This window comes from Botryllus schlosseri, chromosome 12 (assembly GCF_051294905.1).
Source record: "Botryllus schlosseri isolate E-star chromosome 12, Bs_hap1, whole genome shotgun sequence".
In the NCBI taxonomy this organism is placed as follows: Eukaryota; Metazoa; Chordata; class Ascidiacea; order Stolidobranchia; family Styelidae; genus Botryllus; species Botryllus schlosseri.
The window spans coordinates 4222215-4242018 of record NC_137247.1 but is presented as its reverse complement, the minus strand read 5'-3'; the positions used below and the strand labels follow the sequence as shown (position 1 = coordinate 4242018).

At 41.1% G+C, this 19804-nt stretch overlaps 1 protein-coding gene and 1 long non-coding RNA gene across 2 annotated transcripts; one reads left to right on the top strand and one right to left on the bottom strand.

The window, feature by feature from the left end:
• Positions 1-2035: 2035 nt before the first annotated feature.
• Positions 2036-3360, top strand: LOC145452934 (uncharacterized). The gene is made up of 2 exons (XR_013919592.1): positions 2036-2140; positions 2198-3360. It is a non-coding gene; the product is annotated as an uncharacterized LOC145452934 (long non-coding RNA).
• A 12417-nt stretch (positions 3361-15777) lies between these two features.
• Positions 15778-18544, bottom strand: LOC145452936 (uncharacterized). The gene has a single exon (XM_080331067.1). The coding sequence runs from the start codon at positions 17841-17843 to the stop codon at positions 16434-16436; it is 1410 nt and encodes a 469-aa protein (XP_080187193.1). The 5' UTR covers positions 17844-18544; the 3' UTR covers positions 15778-16433.
• Positions 18545-19804: the final 1260 nt, after the last annotated feature.

The following is a 19804-nucleotide window of genomic DNA, read 5'->3' as shown; positions in this document are numbered from 1 at the left end:
GACTCTGCCCAATCCTGAAATTTTCTCTAGCTTGGAAAGTAAAGAATCCCGTCAAAAGTTCTACCGGGATCATTTTAATTATGTGAAACCAGAAAAAGTGGTCCTAGGTTTTCGCACTGTTAATAAAAGACAATGTAGAAGCTATCGAATTGTGCAAAAACCAGCCACTGGATACTTCGTGCCCTTCCTGGAACAATTAGCAGTAGTACTAGATTGCACGGAGCTTGTTCGCATGTCGCCATATGTTGTCCATCACAAGTTTGATGTCATGAAAGATGTTTGGCAGGGTGAATATTTAAAAACGCATGAAGGGATAATCCGTCATCCGGACTGCCTCTTGTTTTCACTGTATTCTGATGAATTTGAAATCGTTAATCCAATTGGAGCACATCGCAAGAAACATAAAATAACTGCATATTATTGGTCATTGCTGAATATCCCCAACCATTTGCGCAGCAAACTAAAAAGTATGCAATTGCTTTGCCTTGCAAAATCTGTTGACCTGAAACGGTTTTCCGGCCACAATGCTATTTTAGAAGAATTTGTAAATGCAATGAAAATGTTATCGCAAGGCGTGAATCTCACTATTAATGGGTCTAAACAGGTTATTCATGGTTTCTTGTTGTATTGTACTGCTGACACTCCTGCTGCACAGCAGTTAGCTGGGTTCAAAGAAGGTGTTGGTGGGGCCGATAAACCTTGTCGCACTTGTAATGTTCACAAGCAGGAAATTGCTGATTATAATGCACATGAGAATTGTCCCATCCGCTCGAAAGAGCAGCATGCTGAGCAATTGGAAGCCTTGAGATGCTGTCCTACAAATGCTGAACGTTCTGAACTCTCTCAGCAATTTGGCATAAACAATGCAACTTTCCTCAGTGATATTCCGCATTTTGATGTCACCAAGGGAGTATTACACGACCCCATGCATGTTCTACTTGAAGGCATTGTGAAGATTGAGCTAAAGGCATTTTTATTACATCAGATAGATGTTGACTCATTATCGTTAGCTCGTTTGAACCACCAATTGCAAAATTTTGAGTACACTGAGAGCTTGCTAAAAGATAAGCCACAAATAATTGAAAAAAAAACATTTGCACCCAAGCTCCAATCTGCCACAGACCGCTGCTAATATGCTTGTACTTTTGCAGACCCTCCCATTCCTAATTGGCCCTTCTATGACCGAAGACAATAAGCGTTGGATGAATTTAGTTAGACTGCTCAAAATCGTGCAGCTTTCATTTTCATTCATCAGCTCACCAAACGTAGCTTATGACCTCACTTGCCTGATAGCAATACACAGCGAAGAATTCAAGCGGTTATATCCCAGTTGCTCATTTACTCCAAAAATGCATTTCCTAGTTCATTTTTCAAACCAATTATTGCAATTTGGTCCGCTTGGTTTCCATGCATGTATGAGGTATGAGGCGAAGAATGGGTTTTTCAAACAAAAGAGGTGGTTCAATTTCAAAAATCTGCCGTTGAGTTTGAGTTTTCATCATCAAAAGTGGATGTGCGTAAAAATGATTGATGATGAAGGCGTGAGAAAAATCAATTATTTGAAAGATGAAACTGTTCTTGATGAGAAAAAAAATTCACCAGTTGCAGATTATGCTGATTTATTGGGGTTTGTGGACTGCCAAGCAGATACATGTGTTACTGCTCAAAAAGTTTCTCATAAAAATATCGTTTACGAAGTAGGAGATATCCTTGTTGAAAGCTTCAAAGATGATGGCTTACCGGAATTTATTTGTATCGATGAACTCATTTATGTAAACGATCGATTATTTTGCAATTGCCATAAACTGGTTGTTGGTTATTTCAAGTTCACAATGAATTCATTTCTTATTGGACATAGCAATGTCAATACGTTGCTCTGCATATCTGATCATGAATTTCCGTGGCCTCAAATCAGCCATATTATTGATGACCAGCAATTTGTAATGACGAGGCATGTTGGCCATGTGTGGTGTTTGTGACAATTGTTAATACGAGTGTAATCAATTGATGTTATGTACTAAAATTGTTTCATTTCTTAGAGAATGACATAGACGCGGATATTTTCACCAATCTTCGTGATAAAGATTTTTGGCAAATGTTCAGCGTCGGTGTGACGTACCGTCTGTTGAGGCTGCAAGAAGTATGAGCTAATCAACTATGAAACCTCTGTTCATACAACTAAATCTTGGTGTTACAGGTATGGGAGAAGCTAGCTACTAATGGAGGCCCAGACAATCCGCGCCATGGATCAGCCTCAGTCGCAGACCCAGACAATCCGTGCAATGAGTCAGCCTCACTTGCAGAGTCGGACACCACCTTGCCTGTGGATGAGTCGGTTCGTATTGATGTAGAATCACTCGCGCAGTCCAATGCCACCCTACCCATAGTCAAATCAGTCCGGGAGGATATGGGAGCTTCAGCCACGCCAATGCCGGTAATTATTATTTTGTAACATTTTACTGTGAAATGAGCTAAACCAGTGGTTCCCAAACTTTTTCGGTGTGAGGGCCAAATTTAGAATTTCAGAGTACGGTCGGGCCGCACGAATACTACGGCTATGAAACGGACCCAAACAGTCATCATGGCTATTTCGGAGTAGATTTATTGCCCTGGCGAGATTTCAAAACTGTACACTGTTTACCGCTACTTATCTGCTGCATTGGGTGTCCGTTAAGTGAAGCAGCTTTTCTCGCCTAAACGCGTGAAGCGCGAGAAATTTCTTTAGTTTCATGACTGAATCGGTTGATATGATGAGTGGCACATGATGCACCCTTTAAAACTAACTATTGGGTGTACGCACTCGGTTGAAGAGCACTGTTCTTGGCAACTGTCGTAAACTCTGCAGACGATATTGCACTGCGCTTCGTACGATATAATGCCAGTATTCCGCCTACGCATCAGTTTTATGTCGTAACAATAGAGTAGTACAACGTACTTATATCTTAGCAATGCCACAATTTTTCTAAACAGTGCTGCTGGCACTGAAGTTTGAAACTCAACAAGAAACGGCGGGCCGTATTCTTGTGACAACTAATTATGATGCCGCGGGCCGGACGATTTCGCGTGACGGGCCGTAGGTTGCTGATCCTTGCTCCAAGGCTTCAACAGGGAAAATTAGTAGCGAAAATATAATTCTCTTTGATGAATTAGCTTTCAGCGGCGAGGAGAGTATAATTTCAGTACTCAAAAAATAGTATTTTACTATTCGACTCGAATCATTAAGATAGATACTCGATTCAGATTCAAGTACTCGAATCATTGTGCCCAGCCTTACTCGTCTCTTGTTATGACTACCGGTACAGCTGACTTTGCCTAGCTTTAATTTTTTATTATTGTATTATGACGTCATACTTTGCCTATTTGGTTTTCGTTTGAATCTCTCCCTGTATGCTTATTACAGTGCCGTTAACTCTCGATAAGGTGCACACGAAAAGTCTTCGAGTAATAAATTCTTTACTGCAATGAATCTAGTTGTGGAAGCAATAATCAAGATATGTGGCGAATTGAAATCGCGAATAGCACGAAAAATGTTTGAAAAAGTTGCATAAATTTTCAAGAAGACTCTATAATTTATGCTAATTCACGAAATAATTTTGAGCCCCGTTCCAGTTCAGTCCCCTTCAATTGGGGGGTTTGTGGTGCGGTAGTCACGGCCCTGACTATATAGGACTACCAATTATGCTGCTTTTAGCCGGCTGAGCAGTATGCATCTCGTCGTATTCAACCGTGAGTCAAATGTTGCACATCTAGTCATCATAGGGTTACCATACTTCCTCTTTGTCCTCTTTTTTGATTTTTTTAAAAAGTGTCCTATGAGGACGCCCAAATGTCTTCTTTTTTGAGGATTTTGGTTACATCGGGCCCAATTCGACTGATATACATCAAGTCAGCACTGTAGGAACGCTATGGTGGGTATTTCGGGAGCTGGACCGGAAAGTTGACCTTTTTTCAGTCAACCCCCTTTTAGCGTGAAAGAAAAAATGTATTTTCCGGCAGTTGAGCCTCTTTTTCTTTTTTAGTCAAGGGATCACGAAGTGGGAAATATTTACCACTGTTTCAGGATTTTCCTCCAATTTTGAAAGTTATCAATAACTATTTATATCTATAGCTACTGCTCTTTCAACTGGAAAGTTAGGGCCAATTGCATTGAAATAGCAGTGACGTCATGTTAGCAGTCTATACTCACAACTTTCCTGCAATTCTATAATTAAAAACTACAGAGGCCAAGCCAAACCAGAGTATTCTGTAAATATAAATTTTATTTTTTGTTATAAATCGATTTCCTAATATATTTTATGGGCCACAAAAAGGCTATCTGGGGGCCGCCCTTGGGAATTACTGAGCTAAACTGTCCAGTGTCTACGTTTCAGCTCATACCTCGACGAGCTGACTTAGCAACCAATGCAGATCTCCATGTGGATGATATGGTATTTATTTGCATAATTATAGTAGGGTTCAATCTTACATTTCTATCGATATTACAGCCATCGTGCAGTCGCAAGGACCCCGAACTCATTGCTCCGATGCCCTTGCCAATATTCAGCTTCAGAGTTCAACAAGCACTCAAGTCACGTACACCTTATGAAGTTATGAACCTTATTGTGGAGGAGTGTGCCCATCACGTCCTCAAAAATGGCGACATGACCAGCAAGTCAGCATACCACAAATTTGGAAAGTCGCTTGTGGAGAGGTATCCGTGCCTACAATCTAGCTTGCAGCAGCATCCTTGGGTAGAGTAAAATGGTGAAATTAGTCTCGATTCTTGTGCAATAATCTTCACATTTTTTAGCGTAATATTAACAGGAAATTGTCTCAGAAGTTGAGAGCGCTCCGACTTGTCAAACATCGTACTTCCTCTTGCCGTACGAGCACTTCATCGCTGGCAGATACAGGTATGTTTTCTGTGGCACCAAGCATTCTTGGACTTGTTTCAATACTAATGTTTATGCATTTAGGTGGATTAATAACTGTTGAAGAAGCTTCTCGTCAGTTGCAAGATGAATTTGCTAATGTGGACCGCAATTGGCACAAAGTCTTGTCTCTATTCAAGTATCAATATGGACACCGGCGTTCTCATCTAACGAAGAAAGAGATTCCTCTGGCTGAAATTCTGGAAATGTTCCCTACTTAGAGCGACATCAGACTGGTGAGATTATGTGCCATGGCTGTTTCTTCCAATTTAATTAAAAATCGATTAAATGAATTTCGGTGTATGACAGGGTTGTAACCAAGTCACAAGGCTCCGAGTCTCAAGTCAATATCACTTTCATAGTTTTAAGTCGAGTCATTTTCAATTCACCACCCAGTCAAGGCCAAATCTAGTCCAAGTCATCGAGCAAAGGTTCGAGTCCGAGTCATGGTATTATGACTCGAGTACGAGTCCAACTCATTGTGTTGACTGCTCAGTTTCCAGTAACGGTCTTGTTAAACCCTCTTTTAAAATTCTGTTTGTTGATATCGAATGGCTCGCATTTATGTATACTAATTTTCCTCACAGTAGCTTCTGGTCGCATTTTAAAGTGCCAGTACCAATAGACGAAATCCCAATAAGGTGGTTACATCACTATTCGTCGATATTACAATGAAATGTCGGTCATTGTAGTCTAAGACACCAGTAATATGACTTGGTTCGAGTCATGCGCAACGACTCGAGTCGAGTCATCTCTGTAATTCGATGAATTCATCAGAAAATCATGACTCGAGTCTAGTCATGACTCGAGTCATTACAACCCTGGTTTCTAGTCGCATTTTCAAGTACCAAGACCAATAGACGAGCTCCCAATAGGCTGGTTATACTTTACTAGTCCTCGAAATTACAATGAAACGTCGCTCTTGGCCGTCTTCGTCTCGAGTCAAATGACATGACTCGAGTCCAAGTCGAGTCGATACACATATTGACCGAGTCGAGTCATTTTCGTATTTTGAGAAAATGAATCGAGTCAATATGTGTATTGACTCGAGTCGAGTCATTACAACCCTGGTGTATGAATATATTCATAGATCTGAATGTATGTACTATGATTTTATGCAGTCTTTTCTATATAATGTTGATCATATTCTAATCAATCTTTTAGACATGTACATTCTTTTACAGGTAAGGGAAGATTTCTGAAGTTTGGTCGCACCAACCACAGTTGATGAGATCAGAACAAACTACGAAAGAATGATGCTTGTATTGGATAAGATATTTAAGGTGAATGCGGACTCGCAATTCCTTTCTGATTTGGATTTGATTGATAATAACTGCTCAATTATTCAATGTTTTCAGTCAAATGCTAATGAAGAACTAGTAAAGCTGCAACAATTACAATCAAAAGTTACTGATCTGAGAATAAACTCGAAAAAGAAGACCGCTATATCTGCGTTATCAGTACAACAGGTACTTGTTTATAAGATTATTATAACCATCAGTTTATAACAGATGTATGATTTGAAAATCATGCGATAGTTACATAACTATGTTGACGCTAAGAAGGTTTTTATCGTGAGGATAATTGTCATATAATGTCAATGAGTTTCGTAGCATCTTTTGTTGACACAGATGATTGTGCAGACCAGCGGCGGTAAACCTGTGGCCCCCGAAATGGTTTAGAATAGTTACAATGAAAAATTTACCTACATTTCAGGCCCATGACATCGACATCAACAGCAAAAAGTTCGAACCGCCACATTTGGTGGTTGCAAAGCATGGAAATGGAAAGATACAGGGATGGATTCTAGCGGACGGCCGAACGATTTCTTGTCGCGAAGACGACATGATCTTCGACATGTTGCTCAACCTAATAGCATGCTATTATGCTTGGGACCTGTCTTATCCCAAAGAATTCCAGCTTCTGGCGTTTGTGCAGTATGTCGTTGTCGGTGACAAGAACACTCAATATGTATCCACCAAACTATCTGATTTTTTTCATAAATTCGAACAGTCTGCCGCAGCAGAAGAACTCTGTTAGCATTCCATTGAGTTTTACCATCATTCGTTGGTCCATTCGCATTTGAAGTTGGCAATTCTACTCACGTCTTGTCATTTAATGTTCAATCTGACATTGCAAATATTCCAGCAGTGTCGCTTATCTTTTCGTTATGCTAGTTCCTACTTTTAGCTTGGCATCTAACTGTGAAGGCAGTCAATACTTTTGAATTTGCACCACCTCGTATTTATTGAAGTTCTGGTGCTGGCTTGTACAAGCAATCTAGTATGGAAAGTATTCCAGGAACTTGATGGTTCGGTGTCCCTTATATTTTGTCTATACTTGTTCCCACTTTGGTCATGACATCTAGATATAAGTAACTACTATAACTTATTTGTACCTCTGAAGTTCTACGTCTGGCATGACTTGACGTGACAATCGAAGTATTGTTAAATAGTTAAATGCTGCTTAGCCTGTTCATTTACAAGTATTTACAAGTACAGGTATATGTGCAAGATTTGTAAATTTCGTTGAATGCTTACAAGTGCATTTTTTTAATAACATGTCTTCTTGAAAGCATGCACATCAATTGTTTCGTTTATAATAAAATGTTCATATATTGCTGGTTTCGAACAGGATAAGTCGTCGAGTACGCCAGATTATTTAGTAATCCATATCAAGCCGTACCACAGCTCAGATAGCGCTTGAATCATGAAGCACTATATATATAGCACATAAATCCTAAATCACAATATACACAGCATCAAGCACATTTTATTGTGATATCTTTTTGAACATGAAACGTGATATCTTTTATGCTTTTAAAGACACTAAAATATTTACAGTGTAGTCCCGCAAATTTTCAACGCTGTATTGATGCCATGATCGCCGGCTTACCCGGTGTTGCTAGTTTTATCGATGACATAATCGTTACTGGCATTGATGAACGCGATCATTTTCGCAACTTATCGCTACTCTTTGAGCGCCTCACCGAATACGGTTTCACCGTCAACTTCGCTAAATGTGAATTTTTCAAAAGTAGTATCGATTACCTTGGTCATATAATCGACAAGGACGGCAAACGCCCGTCTAACAAATCCGTTGAAGCAATCAAACAGTTGCCTAAACCTCAGGATGTTCGCCAGCTACAGGCATTCCTGGGCAAAGTCAATTATTATCGCGCGTTTATTCCTAATTTCACGAATAAAGCCGCTGCCTTGTACCGTCTTCTTCAAAAAGACGCGAAATTCATTTGGAATGCGGACTGTGACGCAGCTGTTCGCATTCTTAAAAACGACGTAATCGACGCTACGCAGTTAGCTCATTATGATGTAAACAAGCAGCTCATTTTGTCAACTGAAGCTTCTCAATTCGGAATCGGCGCTGTCCTCTCAATCGAGCACAATGGCGAAGAGAGACCGATCGCGCACGCATCGAAAACACTTTCTGATTCGCAAAAATCCTACTCTCAAATAGAGAAGGAAGCTCTGTCAATCATTTACGGAGTCACTAAATTTCGTCAATTCTTGTATGGCAGAAAATTTACGCTGGTAACGGACCACAAACCGCTTTTAGCTATTTTCTCGCCAGACAAGAAAATTCCCGTGATTACAGCGCAACGCTTACTGCGATGGGCACTAACGCTCATGGCTTACCAATACGATATTCGCTATAAACCGACTAATCAGCACGGAAACGCCGACGGTTTATCTCGCCTACCAAAGGGTCCAGACCCTGAGTTTGACGAACTGGAAATTCGTGAAAACGCGGAGATCGTTCACGCTATTAATATGGCATTCGATGGCTTACCGTTAACTCGCAATGAAATTCGCGACGCGACGCTGAAGGACAAAACCATGAAACTAGTAAAATTATCTGTCACTCATGGTAATTGGAATCCAAAGACGCACATTGATGATTTTTCTTGGTTTTCGACTCGCAAACATTCGCTTTCTCTGCACGAAGACATAGTCATGCTCAATATTGATGGTTTTCAGCGCGTAGTAATTCCGCAGTCACTTCGCTCGCGAGTCTTATCATTGTTGCACGAAGGACATTGGGGTATCGCGAAAATGAAGCAGATGGCTCGACGTTACATCGCATGGCCTTCCATTAATCGCGACATTGAAAATCTCGTTAAGAGTTGCGACGCTTGCCGTGTAAGGTAATGAAAGCGCCTGATCGTCAGTATCGCGAATGGCCCAAAACTTCCGAAAGCTTTGATCGAATTCACTTGGATTTCGCAGGTCCAATAAACAACAAAATGTTTCTTGTCATCGTCGATGCGCATTCGAAATATCCTTTCGTTAAAGTAATGAATGTCGGTTCTACCACAACCTTGTGTGTGGTCAACGCTTTGAGGGAAGTCTTCTCTATCGAAGGCTTGCCCATAACGATCGTTACGGATGGCGGGCCGCAATTCACATCGAATGAATTCGATACGTTTTGTTCTAATTTGGCAATCAGCCATATTGTATCACCGTCTTTTCACCCTGCCTCTAACGGGGAAGCGGAGCGTTTCGTCCAGACTCTAAAAGCTGGATTGATAAAAAAATTGCGACGGGGGAAAAGATCTCAACTTCGCGCTCCAAACACTTCTCGCTACGTACCGATGTGCACCGCACCCGGGCATAGACTGGAAAACGCCTGCCGAGATTTTACATGGTCGACAGCCGCGCAATTTGTTAAGTTTGTGCTCGCCCTTCGACAAATCGAAACCCGTTACGCCTGGACAATCAGTCTCCCATTTCGAGATTGGTTCCTCGGTTTACGCTCGCAGTTACCGAAGCGGACCAAAGTGGGTTGCTGGCGTGGTGACGGAAATACTGGGGCGTGTTGTGTACATTGTAAAAACAGATCATGGGTATTGGAGGAGGCACAAAAACCAACTCCAACCACGCTTGATTTCCACTGGTCATGATACAGCCACACAGGAAGTTGCTCAGCCTCAACAGTGTCAAGCTTAGCAACCATTGGTCAGGAATAGGGCACAACGTCCTGCAACTAGTCCTGCTCGAACGTCGGGCAGACGTTATCCGCTTAGAATTAGGACCCAAACTGATTTCTATCGGCCAACGTAAATTATCTTGTACTCCTAACTTACAGGGGAGGACTGTTATGTTCGTGCATTTTACGTTGGTATCGTTTGTCTAGGATTAGTAATTACCGCCAATCATTATTTCCTCGTGTGCCGTGCTTTGTATTTATACCCTGTGTTCTGTTCTCTCGTTGTCTTTTCATTTAACTGAACTCTGGATCGTGTCGCTGCGTTAAGTTATTCTGCTGTACAATATACTGATTCCGTATTGCAACCTCGTCGTATTGAGTTATTGTTCAAACAAGATCAAGAACATAACAAAACTCACATGCAATGCAACATTCGAGGCTTATTTTGGGGAGGTCCAGGACCACGAACAGAATAAATTTATATTTTCACAACCAGTACCGCGGTAGCTTTCAATTGATACCCGTTTTATAAAATCTAGGCTAATACAGGATAAGCCGTACAAAAATTACCGTCAAATTGCCTTCGACCAAATAGAAAGTGTGACGTACACCAATTTCACTGAGCCGTGAGATTTGCTTGTGTCCACACCATATATGACACCATGGTTTGTTGCGTGCGTGGTTGTACCAAGTCACGGCATTCCGAATCTCAAAAGTCCTTCTCTGATTGTAACGTTTGACGTGACGAGTACGAGTAATTCTACAGAGGGTCGCCTCAAGTCCAAATCACAATTTTCAGTCACGAATCATCATCGGGTCATGTTTCACCAAAATTAAACAAGTAATGCCACCTAATAGTTGATATTCCACCGAGTGGTAACTTTTAAAAGTGATGTATTAGTGAAGTTTGAGTAGTTTCAGGAGTAGTTTTAGAGCGAATTTTAAGTTCTCAAAAATTGGTAGTAAAATATTGTCGAATACTTCGAAATCCAAAATGCCGTCGCGGGCCGCACAAAATGGTCTCGCGGGCCGCGTGTTTGAGACCTCTGCCATACGTCCTCTTTTTTGACTTTTTTGAAAATGTGGAGAAAAAAAACGGTATTCTGAGCTCTGAGCGGAAGATATGACCTTTTTTTCAGTCAAACCGTTCACAAAGTGGGAAAAATTCACCGGTTTTTGAGAATTCTACTCCGGTTTTGCATCTTGCAAATTTCTGAAAAAGTGTCCTCTTTTTACATTTCCAAAATATGGTAAGCCTAGTTTACCGTTTATATGTGTAGCGCATACATGCGGAACCTGGATTAGTCATGATTATGTTTTGTGGATAAGAAAGTACTCTGGGCAACAGTACGCTAATCTGCAAGCTTCCACGGATCCCAAATTTCCGCTAAGGCATAAAAACAAAAATCTAACTCAATGCGCATCTAACTACACATCTAATGCATTACTTCAGATTACCGACAGTACACAAAATGTGTATATCAATACAGGCCTACTGCAAAATTCCGCCTATAAACTGATATTTATCTGCCAATATCAGGTTGTGATATACTTCAAGAAGACTTTCAAATTAGTGGCAGTAATTTGAAAAAATCACCCTTTATTGATTTAATTTACACACGAGCAATCGAGCAAACAATAAAGCTACCACATTTCCCCATCAAAAGGCTACGCTATACGGCAAAAACTTCAAGACAACTCTATACCGTCATAGATCAGTCTTACCGTGCAGCAAACATAGAACATCTCGGAAAACTTGTCTGTCTTGTCGACATCATCATTCGAAAGCGACGACGCTGCCTGCAAAGTTCAAACAGAAGGGAAGCGTGATGATGATTATTGCACGTGGCTGTGACCTCTAATATGCCTTCATAATAACCCAGACGTGATCTGACAGACCGTCGCCTGAGGGTACAAAACAAAGCAATGGAGGGATAGTATCTGCATTTGTGGTGAATATACTAACAATTTGCGGTGCTTAGTACAAACGATACAAGACAAATATAATGACCGAAGAGCGCGGTATAGACGAGATAATGACGCTCTATTTCTACGTTTGCTTATATCCGCGCCACCGGGCCGGTCACATCACGCTCTAGTTTCACGTTTCATGTTCAGTTCCTGCGCACCGCACCTGTAACATTATTGCTCTACCAGAGGTCTCAAACTCAAATGAGCTCGCGGGCCAGTTTCCCAGTTTTGACGACGCCGCGGGCCGCAGCATTTACAGGGGTATTCTATATCTTTTCAAGTAGGCCATATTTGGCGGGAATGAATTGTCCTATTGAAGTGAGACGATCAAGCAGACTGACAGCAAACACACATCGTCAAAATGTGACCCACTCTTGTATCAATTTAGGCCTGGCACGAAAAGAATCATCACATTTATAACTATTTGAATAGAATTGTTGTTCCACTTGATATATATTAATTGTAAGATATCATCATCATTGGTTTATTAGCAATTTTATCACTTCAATACACCACAAAAAATGCGATACACTGAATAGACAGGAAGATGTCGAAGCGACTTGGATTTGTCAATGGAATCGGACACCCACCTTGGCCTAGGCGTAGTAAAGAGGAGGCATGCACACTGAATGAAAGTAAAGAATACAGTATAGAAAAAGAAAGCGACAAGAAATAGGGCGGCATGTCATGGGAAGCGAGATCGATAGGTCAGTCGTGGTCCGGTAATCTTGAGGATGGACTGTATTTATTTAGTAGTAATTGCTTGTATTTCGACTTGAATGTGGACATGCTCGTCGACTGTCGGATGGCCGGCGGGATACTGTTCCACACATCAGGTCCGGCATACTTGATGGAGCGATGATCTTTTCGGTCGATCATATGATATTTGGACGACGTGGACGCGCGTGTGTTGTACTTGTGCGCTTTTGATTCAGAGGTAAAGAAGTCATTGAAATATTCGGGGCAACGACCGCAGTGAAACTGATACATAAACTTGGCGATTTCTAGTTTCCGCATTGTAAGATATAGGCATCATATGGACGGACAAATGTATGATGCCATCATAAATGCTATCGGGTTTTAATTTTGCATCTACTATGGATATTTTGGATCCAACAGATTGATAATAGAGACTGATCTGAAATCAAAACATTTTTAGGTTAGGCATTGCAATTCCGATCCAGGATTCATGTATACTTCTGATAAGTAGGCTATTAATCTCATGGCCTAATATCTTCAAATATAGGAGCAGAAACAAGTATAAATATATTATAAATATGAATGTGTCCTAGTGAGTGAAATGTCGAAACGTCGAACGTCCCATTGTTGTTACATATTTGGAGCGTGCAACTACGGTACTTGGTACCTTTAAGTGGCCTTAATAATATGAATTAGCGACCAAAGATGTAACTGACGGATTGCCAATGATTGTCATAACTACTTGCTTAGTTAGCGAAATACCAAGCTACGACCTTCTGATCTATTACTACTCCCCTGATATGCGATTAGTTTGTTGCGTTCACGGCTTTCCAAGTCATTTTCATTTTGCCATCGAGTTAGCCCGAGTCTGAGTAATTCTAAGAAAGATCGCGTCCAAGTCCAACTTTCAAATTCCAGTCACGAAGCGTCTAAGGGTCAGGTTTTGTCATCATGAATTGGAAATGTGGCGAAATAGTGAATCTTCCACATCATGGTAGCGTTTGCAATAGATGTGATAGTGAAGTGTGATGAATATAGTTTCAGGCTATCGGAGCAAATTAAGAGGGAGTTTTCACTTAATGACCTGAAATATATATATGTGACACTTATATATTGTCAAATTATTAAAAATCTAAAATGTCCTCGCGGGCCGCAAAAAATGCTCTGGCGGGCCGCGTGTTTGAGACCTCTGCGTATAGTAAACTACTCTTACAACTAAACATTCAATGATCGACCAGGTGTCACATTTTATTATTATATCATCAACGTACAATGTGCTTTTTGAAACATTGCTTGTATAATATATAATATTTCTTGAACACAGAATCTGGGATGTCCCTGATAGAATCACCTAATCAACAATCCTCTGCTGGCGTGATCATTGAAGCATAGCCGGTCAGCCAATCAAGTGCCGTGATTCGCCATCATCATCATTGGTTTATTAGCAATTTTTATCAGTTCAATACACCACAAAAATGCGACACAATGAAAAGATAGTAAGGTGTCGAAGGGAATATGGAATCAGACACCCACCTTGGCCCAGGCAATGTAAAAAGCAGGTATGTACACTGAATGAAAAGTAAAAGACGATAGTATAGAAAAATGCAAGCGACAAGAGTGATGATGATACATGATGATGATACAATGCAGCATTCGGCCACTTTCGGAGCTGATCAAGATTATTGCAGACATATAATAGCCTTGTCAGACCTCCTACAGTAGCCCGTCCAGTCCAACGGAATCAGAGTTTGCCATCTAGCCACACCTTGAACACAATCAATAAAGATTGTACAATATATGACCACGCAAGAAGTACAAGAAAATAAAGAAATAACGGCATTTTATACTATTAGCAGGCAACCGATAGGACATTCCGTCGCTGCAGTAGAAAATATCTTCAACCAATCAATAATACGAGCGCTAGGCAAACCCTTTTCCGCTCATCTTAACAAATGCGCGCATGTACGAGTATTTTGCATTCTACAGCGGCCCAGCTAACTTTCGTGTATGTAACGGTAGGATTGTAAACTAACATCAACGAATTGTAAAAAATCTGCAGCAAGTCGTCAAAAAAGTGTTTCCATAACAATGTATACAGATCAGAGTTGGATCAATTGTAATTTGTAATTGTAATTGAATGTAATATATTACATTTTTCAATGTAATTGTAATGTAATTGTAATTGAAGCATTTTTATTTTGTGTAATTGTAATTGTAATTGTAATTTGACAAGAATTTTGCGCAATTACAATTTCAATTACATTAAATTGCTATTGAGACCTGACAAGCACAACATAAAATAATTGACTTATAATGCATTCTCTTTAAATGTCGACAAGGAATTGGATGTATCCATTCGCGGAAGCCCTTGACTGCGCCCTTGCAGGCGAAGTTTTTTATTTTTATCGCTATGCTGGCCTCGGCTGCCATTGTATACAATTATTAGATTACTAACCAACGGATGGATTCGCAACACGTGCCTCACGATTGAATACGCCGAGAAGCGAACTGCTGAGCCGGCTAAAAGCAGCAGAATTGATAGTCCAATTGCTGGCGATCCAAGCGTCGAAATTTGATATGTATGGTCCTAATCGCACTGATTCCGCAATAAAAGTATATTTCCAGGCAATGGTACCATCCCAAAATAGTCGTGAAAGTCTGGGAATCGGCATTGTTCTGAACAATCGCTGGGCGTAATTGGTCATTGTTGTGGTCATGCTGCTGCGGCGCTCTCACTTTTCAGAACAGTCGGCCTTAAACGGCTATTTTGGAGCAGTTACGTTGCCCTGACGAGATTTTAATTTGTATTTTCGGAATTAGCGCATCAATAGCTTACGATAAAGACCAGATGCATCAAATTTGGACGCTTGGATCGCCAGCTCTAGGACTACAAAGTTTGCTGCTTTTAGCCGGCTCTGCAGTACGTTTGTCGGTGCATTCATCCGTGACTCACATCTTGCGCATCTATCCGTGGGCTGGCAATCTACAATAAGATTTCAGATCACGATGCTGCATCGTTACTTCGTCTGGCTAACTAGCCAGACCACTGGATATTATATAACGTCTTATCTGACAAAGCACGGTTTTGTTTTTACTCCTCATCCTAATTCCTACGTCCCTCGATAAAAATAATACTATTTCTTTAATTATATACTATATACGCAAATCCAACACGTGCATATATTATAATATTTTTTTCAACGACATACTGCATACTGGAATAGTTCGAAAACGTGTTTTCTTTTTATTAATTAACGGGTATTTGCGCATCATGAATGAAACATGAATACTTGAATTGTTGTTAATTACGACGCTACGGTTGTCAAGGAGTACGGTTGAATTTATGATTATTCAATTTCATGTTCAACAGCAGCAATTGTAATTGTAATTGTAATGCAATTGAAGCATGCAAGGAGTAATTGTAATTGTAATTGTAATTTGATATTTTTAGCATGGAGTAATTGTAATTGTAATGTAATTGAAACATGCATGAAAGTAATTGTAATTGTAATAGTAATTGAACTGAAATAATGTAATTGATCCAACTCTGATACAGATACAAGAATTTTCCTCCGTCCGACAAAATGGCAATATACTTTTCGTCATAAATGCCGAGTCGCCTGAAAATTCGGTGCCAAGAACGTCCCTGATGGCTCGAAAATCCAACATTATTTTAAATTACCGGACAACGATAACCCCACCACCACACCCCTTTTACATCTGATCGCATACGGTGATCAATATATTCTAGCTGGCGATAACTCACAAGTTGTACCCCGCAAATTCTAAACATAGTAACCATCGACATTTAGCATAGCACTCATTAAGTCATCAATCTTATGTCACAGTCTTGGTCATCGTGTAACATAGATAAATCTTTTAAATCACTGTGAATACGGCTGATATGGTTTACGACGCTTCTCTCGCGAATGTCTTGCCGGACCCGTGAATTAGCATATGTCGGTACATAGAAGCTTTGCTGCTGACGGACTTTCCGCAAATCTCGCATTCAAAAGTGCTGGAACCGATGTGTGCGGCCATATGACTCTTCATGTTACTGTTACGGGATAATCTTAACCTGCAAATCACACATTCGATAGGTTTGGTACCGCCAGCGCCATGTGTGGCCAAATGCCGCTTCACGTGACTTCTCTGATTGAATCCCTTCCCGCAAATCCCACATTCGAAAGGCTTGGTACTGCTGTGTGTGGCCATATGACTCTTCAAGCTACCGTTCTCGGAGAATCTTAACCCGCAAATCGTACATTCGAAAGGTTTGGTACCGCCAGCGCCATGTACGGCCAAATGCCGCTTCACGTGACTTTTGCGATTGAATCTCTTCCCGCAAATCCAGCATTCGAATGGTTTGGCATCAAAATGGATTCTCATGTGTTTTATCAAGTCACTTTTATAAAATCTAAGCTTCCCGCAAACCTCACATTCGAATGTTTTTGAGCCGCAGTGTCTGACCATATGACTCTTCAAGCTACCGTTCTCGGAGAATCTTAACCCGCAAACCTCACATTCGAAAGCTTTGGAACCACCGTGTATGACCATATGACGTTTCGTCTTATTGTATTGGGAGAATCTTAACCCGCAAATCACACATTCGAAGGCCATATTGGAACAGACGTGTATGACCATATGAATCTTTATGGTACTGCTATCGGGGAATTTTAACCCGCAAATCTCACATTCGAAGGGTTTGGCACCAGTGTGGGCTCGCATGTGTCTCTCCAACTTACTTTTATTGGGGTTGAACTTTCCACAAATCTCACACTCGAAAGACGTGCAGCTACCATGTCTCGCCATATGTTGATTCATGTTAGTTTTTTTAGAGAATCCCATTCCACAAATCTCACATTTGAAGGGTTTGGCACCAGTGTGAGTTCGCATGTGGACCTCCAACTTACTTTTATTGGGGTTGAACTTTCCGCAAATCCCACACTCGAAAGCCGAGGAGCCACCGTGAATGGCCACATGTTTATTTATGTTACGTTTATGAGAGAATTCCATCCCGCAAACCTCACATTCGAAGGGTTTAGCACCAGTGTGAGCTCGCATGTGCTCCTCCAACTTACTTTTATTGCGGCATTGCCTGCCACAAATATCACATTCAAAAGCCTTGGAGCCGCCATGTATGGCTATATGACGCTTCAAGTTACTTTCCTTATCGAATCCCATCTCGCAGATCTCACATTCGAAGGGTTTGGCACCAGTGTGGGTTCGCATGTGGTTCTCCAACTGACTTTTATTGCGACTGGGCTTTCCACAAATCTCACATTCGCAATTTTTAACGGAGCCTCCATGTATATCCATATGACGATTCGTGTCACTGCTCTCAGCCCGTAGTTATCACACTCGTAAAGTTTACGATCAACATGTCATCGCATATGCTTCAATAACAGCAAACCTTTCCCCACAAATCTCATACTCATAAAATTATGGTATCATCCTCTATGGGGACCCACATTAGCTAAACGTTCGGATCGAGCTATGACTCTGCAAAATAAAGCCATCAAATTATGCCTTGCCATTCATAGAGTTCGCCTCATTCCCTTCTATTATAGTCCGAAAGTATTGAAAATATAGAATATATATAAAGCTTTGAAGTGCGTATTCTTGCCTCACGCATGACTACGAATAATTATACCCGGGCTGACATTTTCCTAGACTGTTTCACCCCTCTCAGTGAACACCTTTCTAATTTCACAAAAGGTTCTGTTATGAACTTATATCTAGCGAAGGCTCATCACTAAACCATTACTCATCGAAGTCTCCTAATATGGATCTCCATTCCATCTCATATTAGCTATTACGACGCGCGTATTCCTATTCCCCATATGTTCGCTACGGATTGTCTCTGAAACGCCGCGTTCGCCATATGTCCGCCAAATCGAGAGAGCGTATTTTTGTCTCGAAAATATGACATGGCCAATTCGCGTTCAGAGTCTAGTTTCACCTTTATGTATGGATCCACTGAAGCCACCAAGGCAATGCATCAACACAGACTTCACACCAATATATCAGCATTTATTCAAGTTTTTCCAAGGTGACGAGGTGACGAGGACTCAACGGTGACAAATAATGAGTTTTTGTTCCGTACGATCGTTTTCATCGAACACAAATGGGCTTCGTCAGTAATGCGGGCAAATTTCCTAGTTTTGATGACACCGCGGGCAGTAGCATCTATAGGGATATTCAATGCATTCCAGTAGACCTTTTTTGACGAGATGAAATTGTCCGATTGTCCCCACACATCATGGAAATGCAATTAACTATTGCAGCAATTCATGTCTGGCACGAAAAAATCATAATTAGAAATATTTGAATATGTATGAAAATTCACTCTTATAAATACAAGCAATTACTACTAAATAAATACAGTTGTACCCTTCGATAGAACTCAGTACGATCGGTTCCTAGGCTTTTATTAACATAAAAGTAAGCTAGTGTATCTGAATACAACATGGCAATAATACAGAGTTAACGTAGGTACAACTAACAGAAGCGACGCCACACCCAACTGGTACGAATGAAATGAATAGTCCCGACGTCAAGGTAATCAGGAGCAATCAGTATAAACACCCACTAGTGGTCAAAAGGGACTGATACACCACAATCTCCCCCACTAACAAAAGCAAAGTAATTATAAAGAGGATTGTCCATATCGTTCAGGCGCGCGTTTGATTCTAGTTGATCTTCTCAAGGGCGGAGGATCAGCGACAACTTCTTGCAAAGTTTCTGAAGAATCTTGTTTGTTGCCAACGTCAACCGTCGGTTCAACCAGAAACGAATCGTCGGCCACTGCACGGTCCGGTTCGGCAGCCCCATCATCGACTGGGTAGGGCTCAGTAGTAGGCGGATAAGGTGCGAGGTCCTTGACTGAGACGGTCGATTCCACTCCAGATGGATGCCGGATCAAGGCATATTTGGAGTTAGCTTCGAGCAAATCGACTTCGATTCCGAGCGGATCACTTTTACTTCTCCTTGCGAAGTTCCTCAGCAACACGGAGCCTCCTTGGAGTATCCAATCTGGAACCGATTCCCCCATCATACTTCTCCTACTGAAATTGAAAAATCTGTCGTGCGGACACGAATTAGTAGTAGTACACAGAAGCGAACGGATAGAGTGAAGGGCATCAGGCAACACAGCTTCCCATGAACTTTCAGGCAATTTTCGTGAGGCTAAGAGCATTCTTACTGATCTCCAGAGCGTTTGATTCAAACGCTCACATTGAGAGTTTCCAGTGGGATGGTACGGAGTAGTTTTGCTCGTT

Bases quoted from the DNA above. Each gene is read 5' to 3' on its own strand.
- LOC145452936 (XM_080331067.1), bottom strand. From the start codon at position 17,843: ATGGATATACATGGAGGCTCCGTTAAAAATTGCGAATGTGAGATTTGT.